This window comes from Phyllostomus hastatus, unplaced genomic scaffold (assembly GCF_019186645.2).
Source record: "Phyllostomus hastatus isolate PE091 unplaced genomic scaffold, TTU_PhHast_1.1 phas_contig_159, whole genome shotgun sequence".
In the NCBI taxonomy this organism is placed as follows: domain Eukaryota; kingdom Metazoa; phylum Chordata; class Mammalia; order Chiroptera; family Phyllostomidae; genus Phyllostomus; species Phyllostomus hastatus.
Genome location: NW_025333640.1, coordinates 8,484,045 through 8,501,636, shown reverse-complemented (window position 1 = coordinate 8,501,636; position 17,592 = coordinate 8,484,045). Strand labels below are relative to the sequence as shown.

The following is a 17,592-nucleotide window of genomic DNA, read 5'->3' as shown; positions in this document are numbered from 1 at the left end:
CCTTAAGAAGGTGAGAGAAATGGAAAGTCAGAAATATTAGCCCCTGTTTTTAATCTCACTTACACAAATCACTGGCGCCTACATGCCAGAGGCCAGGGCAACAGAAGTGAAATCCATCTCTGTTTCACCAGATCTGCTGCCAATGCAGTGCCCTCGGGGGCAAAGGAGGGAGCCAGGTGCGCTCTCATCCCCGTTCCCTGCACTGCTCACGTTGAGTGGCTCCAACAGGCCACCTCCACAAGTCCTAAGCAACCACCTTTACAAAGAACTTGGTTACTTACACTGTAGGAACTGTTCCTGCCAAATAAAGATAACCAGAGAAAATCACAAAGAACTTTATTTTCATGCCCTAGTTTCTCCTCCAGCTCTTGCTAGCCACTTTACACGGTGTCTCCATGACCCTTGATTCCGGCACTGTTCCACATAGCAATGGTCACAAACAAAACCCTCGAGGAGGAAATGAGGAGCTGTTTCTAAAGCCCATGGGGCACACAAGAAAGGTGGCCAGTTCCCTGGTCTCCCTCCTCCCCTGACCCCTTCCCCGGGTGTCCCCCTCCCACGGAAAAGGACCCAGTCTGGAGGCTGCATCCGAACATGACCCTCATGCTCCTCCATCCTCGGCCCTGGGCTGCCTCCAGGGGAACGAAAAAAGACAATTCCGTGTTTCCCTTTCTCAAATGGAGGGCCTTAAAACAACCAACCTTTGAAAAACCAAAACAAACCAAACCACAATGTTGGGGTGCAACAATTTTCCATAGACTTATATTTTCATCACCCCATTGTCATTCTGGGAGGCTTTCCCCTTAACTGTCACGAAACCTTTCTCATCTTCCACAGCGGCAGACTCAGACAGGGAGAGTTAACCAACACTTGCCCCGGGTGGCAGGGCTCAGGTGGTTGGAACACCCGCTCTGGCTGGGGTGACTACGGGAGGCAGCCACTTGCTGCCTCTACCTCCCCTCCTCTCTTGGTCAAAGCAATGGAAAATGTCCCTGGGTGAGGATAAAAACAGTTTTTAAATTAAAAAAAAATTAGCCAACACTTGAAAAAAAATCTAACCCTGTGAAAACTCTGTCTTCGACATAACTTCAGTGAGATGAACATCAAGAGGACTGACATCCTCCTGACCCCTCCTCCCCTCTAGTTCTGCCTCCACTCCCAATCCCTGCTCGCACTCCCTTCTCGACACTTGAACTCCGTGCTCCCCAAAGGGCAGGGTCCTGTGAGGAAGAGGCCCGAGTGCCTTAGGAAAGCTGAACTCGCTCCACCTCATCAGGGGACAGCCTGGGCTGGCACTGTGGGCACCACCAGGTGAGTCTCCGGAAGCCGCCTGGAGGCCCGAAGGCCTCCTTCATGACCTGGTGCCCGGCAGGGCACTGATCTTTCTGGTAGATCTGCGTGTGCTGCTGTCTGCCCTGGAACTTGCCATGAAGCCAATCTGCACTGAACTCCACCACATGATCCACAAGGATCTCAAGTTGCTGAGGACTGAGGAGTGAGCCGAGAGAAAGGGGATGGATCCCAGCTCTGTACAAGGCTTCATTCTTAATGATGTTCCCTGAAAGAAAGCGGGGAGAGGACGAGGGGAGAATAAAAAACACGCCTATAACAAAACCAGTGCATGCAGTTAATAAAGCGAACCGAAGCTGATGGCAGCAGGGGAGAGAGCCTCAGGAGAACCCGGGGCCAGTTCTGCCATGTGCAGGGGGATCTTGGGGGAGTCTCATAATCCCTGAGTCAATTTCCTCATCTATAAAATGGGTTTGGCAATATTTACTTTTAAGGTTGCTATGCAAATGGAAGGAGATAAAACTCATGCACACCCATGTAATAGCAAAGTGGTTACCAAAACAGGCTCTGCAACCTAATTATCTGGATTTAAATCCCAGTTCATCCAGATCCTAGCTATCTAACCCTGGCAAGTTCCTCACCTTCTTTAGGCTTCAGTTTCCTTGTTTGTAAAATGGGGGTGTTGCCTGGTTTTTGTGAGCAGTGGGAATTCATACCCATGCACATGCTGTGCACAGTGACTAGTACACAGAGTTCTCAGTAAATACTACCTGTTATTATTGTTTAAAATGTCAAGCATAATGCCTAAGATACAAAAAGTATTAGGAGGTATTATTTTATTATTTTTCTATTATTGCCTCATTCCCTGTGAAGCCAGCCTTGATCCCTTCCAGAATCAATAATTCTCTTCATAATGTTCCAACAATGCACTTTCTTTAATCTCTACTAGGCATTTATTTCAACCTATCTCAAGTTATGGTGAACTGAGCCCAAGTTGCTGGGCCGTTAAACAATAATCTCCTTAAGCAGATTCACGGATGAATGAAAGGACTGCCCTTTCCAGGAGCTTCATAATCACACCCCTGGCTACCCACAGAATTTCTCTCTAAAATTCACTGGCAGACTACCTGGATTCCTATCTCAGCTGTACCACTTACTAGCAATACATCCTTTGCTTTAATTTCTTCATCTGAATGAAGAGAAAACTAGTAAATAACTATCCTACAGAATAGTAATAAGGATGAAACCATGTGCTTGGCACATTAGAGTCACTTGAAAAATACTGGCTGTTATTACTATTGTCCATGATAACGATTTCTTAGTGGGGCATCAGCTCTTGCTACATATACCATAAAGGTCCTTTGCTCCTCAAGGTGCAGGGACCCCCATGGTCCGAACATAAGAATGCAAGGCCACCGTCTGGTGAGCTACTGGGTCTGGTCCCCGCTTCCTGAGGTGAGCTGTGCCTGCAATGGACAAAACGATGCCTTGGCTACGGAGGGGACTCTGTTGTCACCAGCTCACCCTACTGCCTCAGCAGCCAATCAGAGGTGCACATGTTGTCCCACTCTGGGAAATAAAGATGGTTATGTTCTTATAGTCCAGCTAATTAGCCACCCTAGTTTTCAAATTACTCAACTCTTCTTTCCACCTCAAAACGCTCATAGTTTCACTGCTGAGGAAACCTGAACAGAGTGAGAACCTGCTTCTTCACTCACGTCTCACAAGATCCTGACACAGACCTGAGACGTCTCTGCTTTGACTAACAGGCAGCTCCATCTGCCCTGAGCAACCCCATTAACAAATGCTCTGCTCCCCGTTAGCAAACTGCATGCCTTTGGGTTCCTGACAGTCACCTTTCAAGCACCTGCTGTGTCCCAGGCACAGTGCTAGGCAGTGGAGGGTTCAAGGATAGATGAGACATGACCCTGCCCATCAGGAGGTCACACACTACTGTGGCTGTTGTGCAGACTACAACTGATAACAGGATTAGGATATGAACTCTGCAGCCAGGAAAGAAGTTAGAAACTGTCTAATCTAACTGCCTCAGTTTAAAACTGAGGGAAGCAAAGCCAGAGAGAGTAAGGGATCAATCACCTCAACACCAGTAGTGCTCACACTTGGGGTGGATCTTAGTTTTGTGCTTCCCAGATGAGAAACTTTTCTATTAAAAAACTGCGGGGCTCACCCCTTTCCCATCCGTCATACCTAAGCCTGAGAAGTATCTCTGGTCCAACAGCGTGTAGCAGACAGGCTGAGCTCGGCCCAGAGCTTCCAAGGCTTGTCCTCGGTGGAACTTTGCAGACAAGATGTCAGAGGTGGGTCTGATCGCTGGGGAAGAGCTCCAAGACATCTGGCAATTATAAAATGCCAGGAAGCCGCCACCACCAAAGTGCAAGACCAACCTGGGAAGAAAGAAAAGATCATAAGCACCTAGAGTGCCCACAGTAGTATCAGGTCACACATCCATGCAGCTCACACCCCACTGTCAGGATTGACCTGGGGGAGCTAAGGTCCCAGAAGAGGGAAGGAATGGCTCTGCCAGAATCATAAAAATTTCAGGACTGAATGAAATAATTAAAAGAAAACACATATAGCGTGCTTCATTTTTCTGATCCTAACAATACATGCTCACTGAAGACAACTTGGGATGTACAGGAAATCTTTAGATTTGTACGGGAGCTGAGGCCACCTGCACAAAAACGGGCTTGTTAGAAAGGAGGACGGACAGATGCTGAAGAGGCACCACTCCCAGTTTCAGGCAGGATTTACCGAGAAAGACACACCTAAACACACTCCCACGGGCTTCCTGAACCCCGAGAACAAAGGAGAAACCTTATAAATAGGTTCTTGATACAGAATTGGGGCCGTGACCAGCATGGGTGAGTGGGCAGCACATTGTCCTGCAAAGAGAAAGGTGGTTGGTTTGATTCCTGGTCAGGGCACATGCCAGGGTTGTGGGCCAGGTCCCTAGTTTGGGGGAGTATGAGAGGCAACCAATGTTTCTCCCCTTCTCTTTCTCCCCCCCTTTCCCTCTCTAAAAATAAATTTAAAAAATCTTTAGGGAGGAAGGAAGGAGGAAGGAGGGAGGGAGGGAGGGAAGAAAGGAAGGAAGGGTGGGTTACTCTGTAAGGGAAGACATGCAGGCTGCAATGGGACTCCACATTGGAAGAAAAGTGCGATTCATGCATCTGACCTAGATGATGTTCCATGTGGAAGTAAAAGGGTGACCCTAAAAGAACAGGAACCCAAAAAACATCTATGTAGGGTATCTGATGTTATTAATTAAATCAGCAAAAATTCCAAGATAGAGGGAAATGGAAAGGATAGGACATAGTAAGCAGCACTAGATTTGTAATATTTATTGTGAAATCTAAAATGGGTTATGACAGTGCAACTGAGAACAAGTGCTAGGAAAGAATTTCTGAAACCAAAAATATTTATTTTAGTATGTTTTTTATACTAATTAGTTCAGGGGGGTCTTTTGTTAATGAAATCATTTACTTTGCGTTTCACACAGAACAGGCTGAAGCATGCATCATGACTTCACGAGTCACCCAGGGGTTCACGAACAGAGTGGCTATCTCAGCAGCATGGTCCTGGGGACTAGGGGTCCATGCAAGTAGGCGGGAGTTGGCACAGCGGGAGTGTATTTCAATCCCTTCTTACAGAAAAAAAAGGCAGTAGAGCATCCTGTGTCCCTGAAGTCCGTGCAGCCGGGGCTGTGAGCAAACCCTGTACTGGGAGCCCTCAGGGACGGGGTGGGCAGGATGGGGACCTTGATACATAAAGGGATCTTTTCACGTGGCAGCGGGTGAGGAGGGAGGCTTACTATTTTTAATGCGCTCAGACCTAGAACCTGGTATTCAAAAGAGACTATGTCCAAACTAAAATCACTTCCCTGCTCAGAAAAAGGTGCTAGTAGCCCTAGGACCAGACCACGAAGATACTGAGCTGGTCATTCCCAAGTCCTTATTCTACGGGACAAGTCAGAGGGTAATGGCTAAAAATCTTAGTTTGTGTTAAGCTCTGATAGAGCCAAATGACTGGAAAAGACCATATCTCAGACAGTGGTTTATATAAACTGCTGAAAGAGGTTTCTAGCAGAGACAAAAAGGGGAAGGTCCAGAGCATCCTCAGCGAGCAGCTCAGCACATACAGAAAATCTCAAAGGAGTATTAAAGTAGCAGGGAACAGAACAGTCCCAGATCTTAATTTTTATGGGATAATTTGATAAAAATCAAACACTGGATACCAGTAACAACAAATGTCATGGCCTTTACGGTCACCTGGCAGCAGAAAAAAATTCCCAAAGCATGTCCAGCTGACCAAGGGATCTTTCCAGGAAGTGTCTGAGCACAAGGGAGAGGGTAGCAGGGCTTGGTGCAGCTGACATCCAATGTGGTTACTATGGAAACAGGAGGGGCAGAGTCCTGGTTTGCTGGCCTAAGGAGGGCTTCGCAGAATAGAACCAAAACTCCGAAGCAACTGCAGATTCTCTGCAACCAGTTGTGACCCAGAGAAAGAGGAGCCAGATTCTTGCTCTAGGGAGGGTGAGGGCCCATATCCAACCCACACCATAGGCATTAGTCCCAGTCATCCTGCAGCTGATGGGCAACCCACACCAGGCAGTGGAAAGGAGCTGGTCAGGGAAAAGGGGTCACTCTTCATCTTTTAAAGTCTTAATTTGTATTTTAACCTCAAACTTATTATAAAAGCCCCCTGAAACGAAACACAAGTATACTTTTTTTAAAGCTCCCTCACTTCTGGTAGGTTGTTTCCTCCAGTTTCCAGTTTCACCCTCAGAGTCCACAAACTTCATCAGACCACTCGTGTTCGGGACTTGGGCCTCTCTAGGGGGAAGCCGAGGGCTCCACTCCAGACGAGCCGTGCCGGTACACCCAATGCTTGTGACGCCCCAACCGGGACTACGTTGTAGTTCACCTTCATCGTGCCACAGTGCTGGAGCAGCACCCCACTGTGAGGATCTGCACGGGGCCAAGGACTCTTGGCCTGGCCCTGCTCTAAGAAAACACTGGACACAATCTTGTACAGCTGAGCAACCAGCTTAAACATGGCGTCATGAGGCAGGTGTTTCAGCACAAGCTCTCACTGACACATACACCGAGGATCAGTCTTCCTCAATACTGCATGGGACACAGCCTGGAACATTCTGCCCTGAGTATTTCCAGACGTAGTCTCGTAACTTCTCATCTGATACAGCTTTGCCAACTTTCTTCTCTAGCTGCATCAGCCAAACAAGCACTTCCTGATCTGCCAGTCCAGGCAGGAGCTCTGCCAGGGCGACCGTGGCTGCTGCGAAGGACAGGTGAGGGTCTGGAAAGGCACTGCCCACCAAGTGGCTGGTACAGGTACTTCATGGCCACCTTTGTGGTCACTGTCGAGGGTGAGGCACAAGTGCATGGGATCAGTAAACTGAGCATCAATGCAGCCTAACACGTTGGTGAAACTGAGGGACAAGTTCAGCGGAGAGTCAGTGGCCCTGATCCTGCTGCTCTCCAGTACAGATCCCGGCAGATCTTAGCAGCAACACAAGGCAGCTTTGCAACCAGATCCACAATCTTCATAAATCAACTCCCAGTGCCCGGTCTGTTGATGTGCTCTGCTACGGCCAAGTTTCTTTCACTGTTGAGAGCTGTAATGGCTGCACTGAGCTAAGACATGGGTGTAGATTGGTGGCAAAGTTGCCCAGCATGGTGAGCACATGATAGGCAGAGCTGTCCTCTTCACCCACTCTTTTGAGAGCCAAGGTACCTGTTCCTCTGTTGGGATTGGCCCAGTTACCCGCAGCCAAAATAAGCCCTCCACTAGGGGCTCTATCCCTCCCTTCGCCTTGGGGAGCAGTTCCTGGCATTCAGGGATACTGTAGCCTTGGAAACAGATACCCTCACCGGGATCAAGAAATGATGTTTCGTACACCTATCCCTTTGTGCCTCTCATGGCAACATACACCATGTCCACAGTGATTCAGCCCACAATTGTGTTGTCGCGTTGCTGCCTGACAGTCTTAACTCCATCCTGCTCCTCAGGCATCAGGAAAGCCAATACGTCTTTCAAATTTGTGGAGAAAGCGCTGGCAGGCAAGAAGAAGACAGGATGCATTCTTGGCTCCAATGAAAGCCATGACAGGAGAACTCGGGGATCTGGTAGGGGGAGAGCTGAGGGAGGGGAGAAAGCTGAGGGAGGGGAGGAAGCTGAGGGAGAGGAGAGAGCTGCGGCAGGAAGGGGAGCTGGCTGCTGCGCCAGACACCCCGCCTACGCCTGTGGGTGCACGGGGTTCTTAAGCACTTTAGTTACACACAATTAACTATGTAATATAGTTAGCAATCTGGAGCTAAAATTCTAAACCATCTTAGCAAATGCAGGAGATGTAACAGAATAGAAGTAGTGAAGTAGAAATACTTCATCACAACTCAGAGGGGTGAAGGAATGTGACCAAAAAACCAGTTTCAATAACAAGGGAGAAAAGTTATTAATGTTATTAAAAATCTGATGGTTGTCAGATGTAATTGAAAAATAATTTTAAAAAATTGTTATTTATTTTCAGAGACAGGGGAAGGAAGGGAGAAAGAGAGGGAAAGAAACATTGATGTGAGAGGTACATCAGTCGGTTGCCTCTTGCACACCCCCAACTGAGGACCTGACCCGAAACCCAGGCATGTGCCCTGACTAAAAATCAAACCAGCAACTCATTGGTTTGCAGGCCAGTGCTCAATCCACTGAGCCACACCAGCCAGGGTTGAAAAATAAATTTTTAAAAAAATTTTAACTTGACGGTTATTAACTCAGAAAACAATAAGTATAATTTAAGATAAAATTATTACCAACAGAATGAAGATAAATAGTAATACTTCTAAATTAATGGGGTTGGGGGAGGAAGCTGATAAGAAATGATAAATCCCCCCAAAAAAGAAAAGAAAACAAAGTACAACAAAATAGCAAATGAAAGAAAATCCATATATGTCAGTTACCCCCATTTTAAAATAAAGAGTTTCAGGTTGAGGTTAAAGATATACAAAAGTTTGGTTCATAGTTTATATAAAACCCACCTAAAATAAGTGAAAAAAAAAAACAAAACCAAACAAAAAAAAAACCCTACAACCAAGTGAGGAAAGAGCAAGGGGTGGGCCAGCGGAACTGAGTGGCACCATTAGCATCAAAAAGAGCATAATTCAGGACCAAAGGCAAAGAAAGAGTATGTTATTTAATAAAGAAGCTATAAGGAACCTATGAGAGTCAGGGATCCCTAGGCTGAAAAACTCATAAACAAAAATGCCCAAAAAGACAAGGAGAAACTTTACCAAACCACAACTACCCTGGGAGACTTCGGCATGCCTCTTCTCAAGTTTGAAGTATTAAGTAAACAAAAAATAAACAAGGACAGAGAATATTTGAGTTAGTGATGTCATAACCTGTTCTTAACATTTCCAGAACGTTCCACTTTGAACACATTATGCACTTATGTACGTAAAGTATAAGCACAGATCAATTATGTGTTCGGCTGCAACTCTTAATGCCGAAAGCGGACTATGTGCAAGCTTTGATCACAATACCGATCTCAGGCCAGTAAAAAATTAAAGCCAGACAAAACAGTAACTCCAAACACTCAACCATTTGGACAAGTAGGAAATCCTCTTACCTACAGACTATTTAAAATGAATGTTATTTATTTTAAAGGCTAACAATGTAGATAAAACTGGCAAGCCTAATTAAGGAAAAAAGGGGTGGGGAGACGAAGTAATAGGTAATACGTGAAAAAAGAGAAGGGATACAAAACTTGACAAGATTTGAAAAGGAAGAGAGCGGTGATGTGTTAGCTCATCTGAAAACCTGCGGGAAGCCCTGCCGCAGAAGAGCATGAACTCCCAGCTGGAGACGTGCAGGCATCCACCCAGGAGCCGCCCCTGCAGTGAGAGGTGGGCTGGGGGTTTCTGAGAAAGCTCTCCTTGCTAACTGAACATTTCAAAATGATCCTCTCTCTTCTTCTTTCCTCTTTCTTTGTGTGCACACAGGCCTGGAACAGCTGTTCTAAAGACAAAACCAACGTGTGGAAAAGCGTGGAGACAGGAGAGTCACAGGAACCTGAAGCCAAAAACTGGAAAGTAAGTCGATGCCAAATGCCACCCTCCCTCTGAACTTCCGATTATGTGAACAACAAGAAAAATCTCCTCCCAACTTAAGCCAGCCTGAGTTACTTTTACAGTCCAAAGCATCCTCCTGGTTCATAAATCATAGCATAAATAAAGACTACAGATCTGAGTGTAATAAAATATAATATGAGACTTTAGAAAATAGAAAAGCAATGTGACTTTTGGGTAGAATGGGGCCTTCTTTAGCAAAAGGGGTTAACTTAAGAGATAGCAAGAAAAATAGTGACCCCATATAGTTATATAGTTCTGGACTATACAACTTTGTAAGTTATATAAATGTCTAATCACTATGTTGTACACCAGAAACTAATTTAATATTATTCTTTGTCCACTGTGATTGAAAAATAAGAATTATTTATAAAAAAAATACTGACCAGTGACTACATACAATTGAAAATTCTGAATGCCAAAGGCCACAAACACTCCCAAAATGACAGAGAGGAAATGACACCAGGACCACATATCACAAAAGGTAACACACAATATCGACAAGCTCTTACAAAGCAATAAAAAAAAAAGCACAGATAATTCAATGGTGGCGAGAATTCAGCTAAGTGAGCACTTCTGCAAGGCCGTAAGGACGCTCAGCCATAAGGACCCTGCTCATCCTCTATGAGCAGGGAATGAGCAGTAATGAAATAACCCTGACACGGATGCACTTTTGTGCCCTGAGATAGTCTCAACACCTAATGGATTAAAAACGGAGACATTTCTGTCCCTAAATTCAGAGTGCACTCGTTAGGCCACCCGCTGTTCTTCAGAGACCTCCGCCGCCCAGGGCCATGTTTGTTGGGAAAGTTGTCCCTCTTCACTAAGCCTACCCAGGATATGACCCTTCCTCTCGGGGTGTAGACCACAGTCTGCTTCCAATGACAGGTAGACAGAGAAGCGTCTTCTCTCTCCCAGGAAGCAGACTGCTGGAGAGCAGGTTGGGCAGCCACCTGAGTGCGCCCACAGAGTGAGGCACCCCGTGGGGGCCGTGGGGAACACTGCGGACCCCACGGAGAAGCAGAGACACTGCCCACGGCCCACCCCACCATGCCATTACCTTGGAATGGGGTCCCTCCAGTCACCTCTCTTGTTTGCTTTCTTTGCTCTGGAGAATTCGTTCACCCAAATGCTGCCAAACAAACCAAAGCGGATCTGCAGCCACCTCTCTGCACTCCCGGCAGGGCTGTCCCCCCCCAAATACTCCGAGTCATTGTCTCCGCTGTGGACAAGCTCCGGGGACCGGGGTGACTGGTCCAAGATTTTCTGGAAGGCGGGACCCAAGGTCTGCTTGTGGTCCCCAGCCCCTTCCTTCCTCTTTCTTTTTCGTAGAGGTTCTGGCAGTGGGTTGTCGCCAGGACACCTGGTTTCTTCATCTGGGTCAAATCTAAGGAATAGTTTCTTTCCATGGACCTAGAAAAAAATGAACATAATCTAAGCCTGTGTTATAGATGTGTTTGTGTTCCCCCAAAATTCAGGTGTTGAAAACACGACCCACCAAGGTATGGCATCTGGAAGTGCTCCTCTGGACGGTGATGAGGTCATGACCGGGGGTGGGCCTCATGAAGGGGATTGGTGCCCTCATAAAGAAGACCCCAGAGAGCTCCCTGGTCCTTTCCACCATATGAGAACACAGGGACAAGATGACTGACTGTCCTTGAGCCAGGAAGCAGAATCTGCCAGCACCTTGATTTTGAATTTCTAGCCTCCAGAACTGAGAAGTAAGTGTCTGTATTTGTAAGCCACCCAGTCTGTGGTATTCTGTGATGGCAGCACAGACGGACTACACAGACCCAGAAAGGGGAAGACTAGAACAGGTGAATGGGACATTTAGCCCAGTGCAAATCTTTCCACTCTTGCCCCTTCCATGAAGCTTTCCCAAGCTGGGTATTTTGGACTTGACTTTTGCTCTTTGCTCCAGAGGTGTGGGCAGTTAGCAGTTTCAAAGTGATTGGGATCAAGTGGGGATAGGATCAGCAGTGACACAGATCCATTCCGGACAGCAAGGCCACCCTAAAGTACCTGAGGGGAAATGCTCCCAATTTTTTCATGCGTTAGCTAAGAAATGAGTAGAAATTGTCATCCCTGTATTCAAGGATTAATGCGTGTTTTTTTTTTTGTTTTTTTAAGAAACAGCATACACATGCTCCACATAGAGACTGACAGCAGCTAAAGACAGCACACTGTACAACTAGGTGCCACCAAAGGTACATACTAAAGATCATAGTTCTGATGACCTGATCTCCAACTTCTCAGTGAGTACAGAAATTCCCACTGTAGCAGTATGTTGCAACCCTCTCCCCAAAAGAGGGCATTGTCTGCAAATCTTATCTGCAATTCTGAGCACAGCTATTTGTGCCCACATATGAGGAATGGTTCAACTGAGCTACATAAAAAACAGAGCAAGGTGTATGACTGGCATGGCTCCGTGGGCTGGGCATCGTCCAGCAAAGCAAAAGTGTCTTCACTTCCTTTGTCTTCACTTTGGTTGGGGCCCTACAAGCAATCGATGTTGCTCTTGCACATCGATGTTTCTCTCCCTTTGCCTCCCTCCCCGCCCCTCCGAAAATAAATAAAATCTTAAAAAATAAAAAATGCAAAGCAAGGAATTAAATGGGCATAACAGAATTTGCTCCAGAAAATGCTTTCTCAATACAGATTCACCCATGTTGGCAAAATGCTGATGAAAATATTTACCAAATGCCCCTCAGGGTTAAATCATTTACCAGGTGAAAGATGCTTCTGTCGGGATATTCCTGTACCCTCTCCGACTATGGCAATTTCTACTGCCCCTCTTTTCAGTTCCTGGGACACTGCGGCACTTTGAACAGCTGATCATTCACTGAGTTTAAACAACGTGCCAGACATGTGCTAGGCTCTGGGGCGCACCCTGAGGAGTAAATCTCTGCTTCTCCCCTCTAGGAATTCAATATTTAAAAGGAAGAAAATTCTGACATGTGCGACGACAGGGATAAACACTGAAAACATTATGCTCAGTGAAAGAAGCCAGTCACAGAAAAACACACAGACCATGTGCTTGATTTAATGTATGTACAATGCCCAACAAAGTCAGATCTGTAAAAACAGAAAATAGATTAGTGGCTGCTCAGGGCTGGCATGAAATACAGAGTGACTGCAAATGGACACCAGGTTTCTTTTTGGCGTGATGAAAATGTTCTAAGGTTGATCATGGTAATGGCTGCACAAGCTTGTGTGAAGACACTAAAAGCCAATGAATTGCACACTTCAAGGGAGTGAATTGTATGCTATGTGAATTTTATCTCAATAAAGCAAGCTAGGATTTACTGAGCACCTATTATGTACCAAGCATAAAGCCTGTTTCTTTTGCCTTTTAAATATTTTATTTATTTTTAGAGAAAGGGAGGGAGAGAAACATCAATGTGCGGTTGTCTCACACACCCCCTACTAAAGACCTGACCCACAACCCAGGCATGTGCCCTAACTAGGAATCAAACCAGTGACCCTTTGTTTCACAGGCTGGTGCTCAATCCACTGAGCTATACCAGCCAGGGCTAAACTCTGTTTCATACAACCATTTTTACTGCTCAGTGATCTATCCCCATTTACAACTGCAGGAACTGAAGCTAAGATTAAGCAACCTGCTTAGGAACACACAGCTAAGAAGTAACAGACCTCATTAATTTTTTTCTACAGCCATTACTACATGCCTCCTAAGTGCCAGGCACTGAGCTAAGTGGCAGCGATACAATATTGATGAGGACACACCCCCTGCCCGAGTTATCTGTCTCCTCCATGAAGCAGGCAGGAAAATTCAGCTACGAGGGCCCAACGGTCAGAAGCAGAGGGTGCCATGGAAGCGCAGAGGAGAAGGCTCTCCCCAGCCCAGAGCGGGCAAGGCAGGCTTCTCAGACGGTGTGAGGGCAAGGCTAAACCCAGAAGATTAGAATGGTAACATGAGGACACAGGACTGGGGGCAGAGGTGGAAAATAAAGGAAGACTCATTCAAGTAGGGGAGCAGCAAGTCAAAGCCGTGGGCAAGAAGGACTTGTTAGAGGAGCTCCAGAACATTCAATATGATTGGGTAAGAGATTTGGGGCAGGGTAAGCCCTGGGAGTGCCTTGAGGGAATTCTGACTTACACTCAGGGCAAAGGTGAACCAGGTTGAAAACTATACCAAAAGGCTATGCTCTTTCCTTACGTCCTTGCTGGCCTCATGAGATTTAGTGTGGTTCCCAAACAAAAGTACAGTCAGCCGGAGTGATCAGAATCACTCCAGGCTCCATGAATCAGAATCTCCAGTGTTTGTACCTTTTTTTCCCCCATAGTCCCACGGGCCACTGGGATGCCCACTTCTGGCTGAGGAACACCAGAATGACGGAGGAGGAGCTGCGTGGAGTCCTAGCATGGCTGTCTTGGGCTCAAGGAAGTGATGGTGTGGAAAGTGTTGAGATGAATTCCAGGGGAGGCACAGAATGTGCTGATGGAGCCGGCCCACCTGTATGAGGTATGAACAAGGCCACCGGAAGACGAAGAACTCACCTGGGTGTCCTGGAGCCACAGGGACTGGAAACTGGCGGGGTTCAGCTTCTTGCTGCTGCCCCCTGTCTGGACCACCTGCTGCCCCACAAAGGGGCACACCAAATGGTGAAACTTCCTCACAGACGGCCCTTCTGGCATCCCTGCAGGCAGAAATGACGTGGCTGTTTCTCCCTAGCATCTCTGATGGGTGTCAGGCTCCAAGCTTTCAAGCAGCTGGGTTTTTGGGGTTTTGGTTTTTTGGGTTTTTTTTTTTTTTTTGCCAACTTGAACAGTATACATGGCCAAAAGGGGGCATGGTTTGGCAGGAGTGTCAAAGAGACGGACCAGCTGCACCAACTTCCCAAGCACGGGTTCCCTTTCCAGCTGCTCTCACCTTTCTTCACGTGGCAAAAAATCAGGCACCTTCAGTGTGCTACACTTCACCTCAGGGAGCCCTCGACTTGGAGCCTGCGGCAGCTCTGAACAAGAGCAGCCCCTTCTTACTTTTAGCCTGGATGGTGGCCCCTAACTCATCTCCACACTCTCTGTCCTCCTCTGGAAACCAATCCAACCCACTGATGCAGATATATCCACCCCCGCCCTCCTCACCCCCACTGCCGCCACTTTTTAGGAAAGAGATGGTCTTGGTAGAAAAGGCTGAAAGGGACCCAGCCCTCCTAGAATCGCCTCACTAGTAAGGGCGCTGTGTATGTGACAACAGTGCAGAGCTCAGAATCAGGACAAGTGCAGACACAGGGACATGTCCGTTCAGAGCAAGGAGAGGTCACATCCTGCTTAACTACAGATCTTTATCCCTGGTAACTGAGAAACAGCTGGGGTTCCATTTTAGCCTGGATGTAGGGTTATCTCTACATCTCTCCCTGCTCCAAACCACCCAAGTTCACTGAGAGTCTGCCAGACACTCAGGTGTCTGAGTCTGAGTGGTCCGCACTCCCGCTTCTGGGACGCAGGAGTCCCCCTACCCTTACCCAGGGCACACTGCTTAACTACCTGTTTCCTCACCTGCACGAGACTCTCGGTAAGTAATGACAAAAACCCAAAGAACTGAGTAGGTACCTGGTGTGGTGTTAGCTATTCTATTCAAGCAGTTCAAAAGAACATTTTAAAATCTCTGAAATGGGGATGTCTCTTACAATCCACGCCTTCTGATAGTGAGCGGCACACTCAACAATGTGTATTTTAAATTTGAGTGTTTTAGAGTCACCAAAATGTAGCGATATTCCCCTAATCGGACCTTCAAGACATTCCAGAGTCCACAGTGGTAAAACTGCTGGGCTGCAAGAAGACCCGCAGCGGACCTGAACTTCAACCAGCTCCCTGTGATCAAGTCATCTCTAACGAGGAAGCTTCTGAAAAAGCCTCCTTCTGAAATGCATCTAATTCTGAAGGTACCTAGACACAGGGCGTGCTTCTTCTGGGTATATTTATGGAGATGGAAAACTGAGCAGCAAATTGCCTCCACCATAGACTTAAAAGATTAGAGCCTGGGGTGAAAGTGCACGCGGGGGTGGGGGTGGGGGGTGAGAAGTGGGCGCAGAGACAGGGCTGAAGGGCACACTGGTGCAGCCTCCCAGGAGAAAATGGAGGGAGGGAGACCCAGGGGTAAGCATCCCTCCCGGAAAAAAAAAAAAAAAAAGGCCAGGAGTGCGGATTCCGTAGAGGACGCTGGTAAAATTTTCCGTAATTGAGTTTTCCCTCCAATAACAAGGTGACAACAACGAGCGCAGGCAGCGAGCGGTAAAGCCTGGGAAGCTCTGCGTTAGGATGGGGCTGGCGGGGGGGCACTCCGCGCACCTCCGGGGAGGGAGCCCCGCTGCCCTCTCCCGGCCCGAGCGGACCGCGCGGAGGGGCGGGCGGCTGCACTCACCGGCTCCGGGCCCGCAGCCCCTAGGCTACGCCCTCCCGCCGCCTCCGGAGCAGCGAGGACTGGGCGCCTGGCGTCTGCGCGGGGATGTGCCCCCGGGCTGGGCGCTCAGTGCTGTTCTGGGAGCCGGGGGTGGGCTCTAGACCAAGGTAGGAAACGGGGTGTATGGCAAGACCCCTACTCCTGTGTGGGCACGTGACTGTGTTTGGTGGGGGGTGGGGACCTAGAACGGAGTCCCGCCCCCGAGTATGCGCAGACGGCTAGGCTCGCCCCCATCGGCGGGGTGGGCGGAGCTTTGCCATCAGTGGGTGGGCTCAAGGCTCTACTGGGGCGGGGGGCGGGGAGGGTGTGGGTCTCATACCCTCTGGGTTCAGGTGTGCCCTGTGTCAACCAAAGGTGGGGGTAAAGGGCGGCGTAGAAGAAAGGAAGTCAGAGATTGAGATTGTGTGACGGTGAAGAGGCGAAGTGCCTTTGGAACATCTATTGTCTAATGAAGACAGATGGTGGTAGAGAAAAATTGATTAAGTATCTGAATAGAACCTTGGCAAAGGCAAGCCTTTATGTTGATTTTGCTCAGCACCCAAGCCTACTGAGGTCGCTGTGAAAAGAAAAGTTTGTCAAGAAATTTTCATGAAATTCTCATGAAATTTTTAAAGGGTGGAATCTTTATATAACTTGAACATTATTATTTGAACTTTTACCATAAACAAATGTTGCCTCAAAGGTTACATTTGTATATTGAAGTTTTGTTTCAAAGAATAAGAAGATAAAATAGTGGACTATTTAGAAAATAAGTACGTCCCCTTTGTTAGCCCCAAGAGGATGGGGAGCCTGCACAGGAAAGCAGGCGTCCTGCTTGGAGCTAAGAGGGCCCTGGGGAGGGCTCAGCTGGCCTGCGCAGGAAGATAGGCCCAGTCCTTCCTCCCCACCTTCCCCGCTGATTGAGAAGGAGCAGCACCAGAGCCTTCAACTGAAGGGGCTTGGGCAGGAAGTGAAGAGAGGAAGGCTGGAGAGGGTTGGGATACGGAGGGTCCTCAGCACAGAGGAGCCCTGCAGACAGACTGGATGGGGTTTGAGGGCATGGAATTTCCAGGAGGGATCCCCTGAGAGCCTTCTGGTCTCTCCCTCTCTAGGTGGCCTCTTCTGCAGACCAACATCCCTACCACAGAATTGTTACAGGGTGCAGCCACGAGGGGGGACCCCAAATGGGCATTTAAAATGGGGTCCAGAACTCAAGGTGTCCAGGGGATTTTTGGATGTCCTCACTCCCACTCCCCAGGTGTGGGTTGGGGGAAGGGACAAATGGAGCAGGGCCATTGAGAGCTGTTTTGCATAGCAACAGCCTTGCAGCTAACCTCTGGTGTGGTCATTTAACATATCTATAGCCTTTGGCTAGTCGCTTAGATATCTTAAATAGCTGTGGCCATGCTCTGAGCCAGGGGAATGGAAGTAACTTCCCCACCAAGATGTGACTGGGGGCAGGTCCCCCTAGCTACAGCGCCTGCATGGGAGCTTGGAGAAGATTGGCCCCAGGACTTGGGGCCACACCTGCCCAGACTCATGAAGGCAGTCCAGTAAAGCTGGAAGGATATGAGTTCTGGCATGTGAAGCCGAGTATGGGAGGAGTCGGAAATGGGGCTGCAGAGGAAGATTGGCGCGGGGATTTAAACCCAGAGGCGGCAGCCCTGAGAGAGAGAACCAAGACTCCAGCAGCCCTGAGAGGGAGAACCACGCGGCTGTGGAAGTGCAGAGAAGATC

General features: G+C 48.0%; 1 protein-coding gene across 1 annotated transcript; it reads right to left on the bottom strand.

The window, feature by feature from the left end:
• Positions 1–354: 354 nt before the first annotated feature.
• Positions 355–16,030, bottom strand: NEIL2 (nei like DNA glycosylase 2). Its single transcript, XM_045831336.1, has 5 exons — positions 15,838–16,030; positions 13,971–14,110; positions 10,510–10,862; positions 3,499–3,695; positions 355–1,558 (listed from the first exon to the last, which is right to left on the bottom strand). Exons 2-5 carry the CDS (start codon positions 14,106–14,108, stop codon positions 1,245–1,247), a joined length of 1,002 nt encoding a protein of 333 aa, XP_045687292.1. The 5' UTR covers positions 14,109–14,110; positions 15,838–16,030; the 3' UTR covers positions 355–1,244.
• Between the last annotated feature and the right edge of the window lie 1,562 nt (positions 16,031–17,592).

Excerpts from the sequence above, each read along its gene's own strand:
- NEIL2 (XM_045831336.1), bottom strand. The coding sequence starts at position 14,108 with ATGCCAGAAGGGCCGTCTGTGAGGAAGTTTCACCATTTGGTGTGCCCC. Across the intron at positions 10,863-13,970 it reads TGTGGCTCCAGGACACCCAG|GTCCATGGAAAGAAACTATT; the intron begins GTGAGTTCTTCG and ends ATTTTTTTCTAG. Across the intron at positions 1,559-3,498 it reads GAGATACTTCTCAGGCTTAG|GGAACATCATTAAGAATGAA; the intron begins GTATGACGGATG and ends GCTTTCTTTCAG.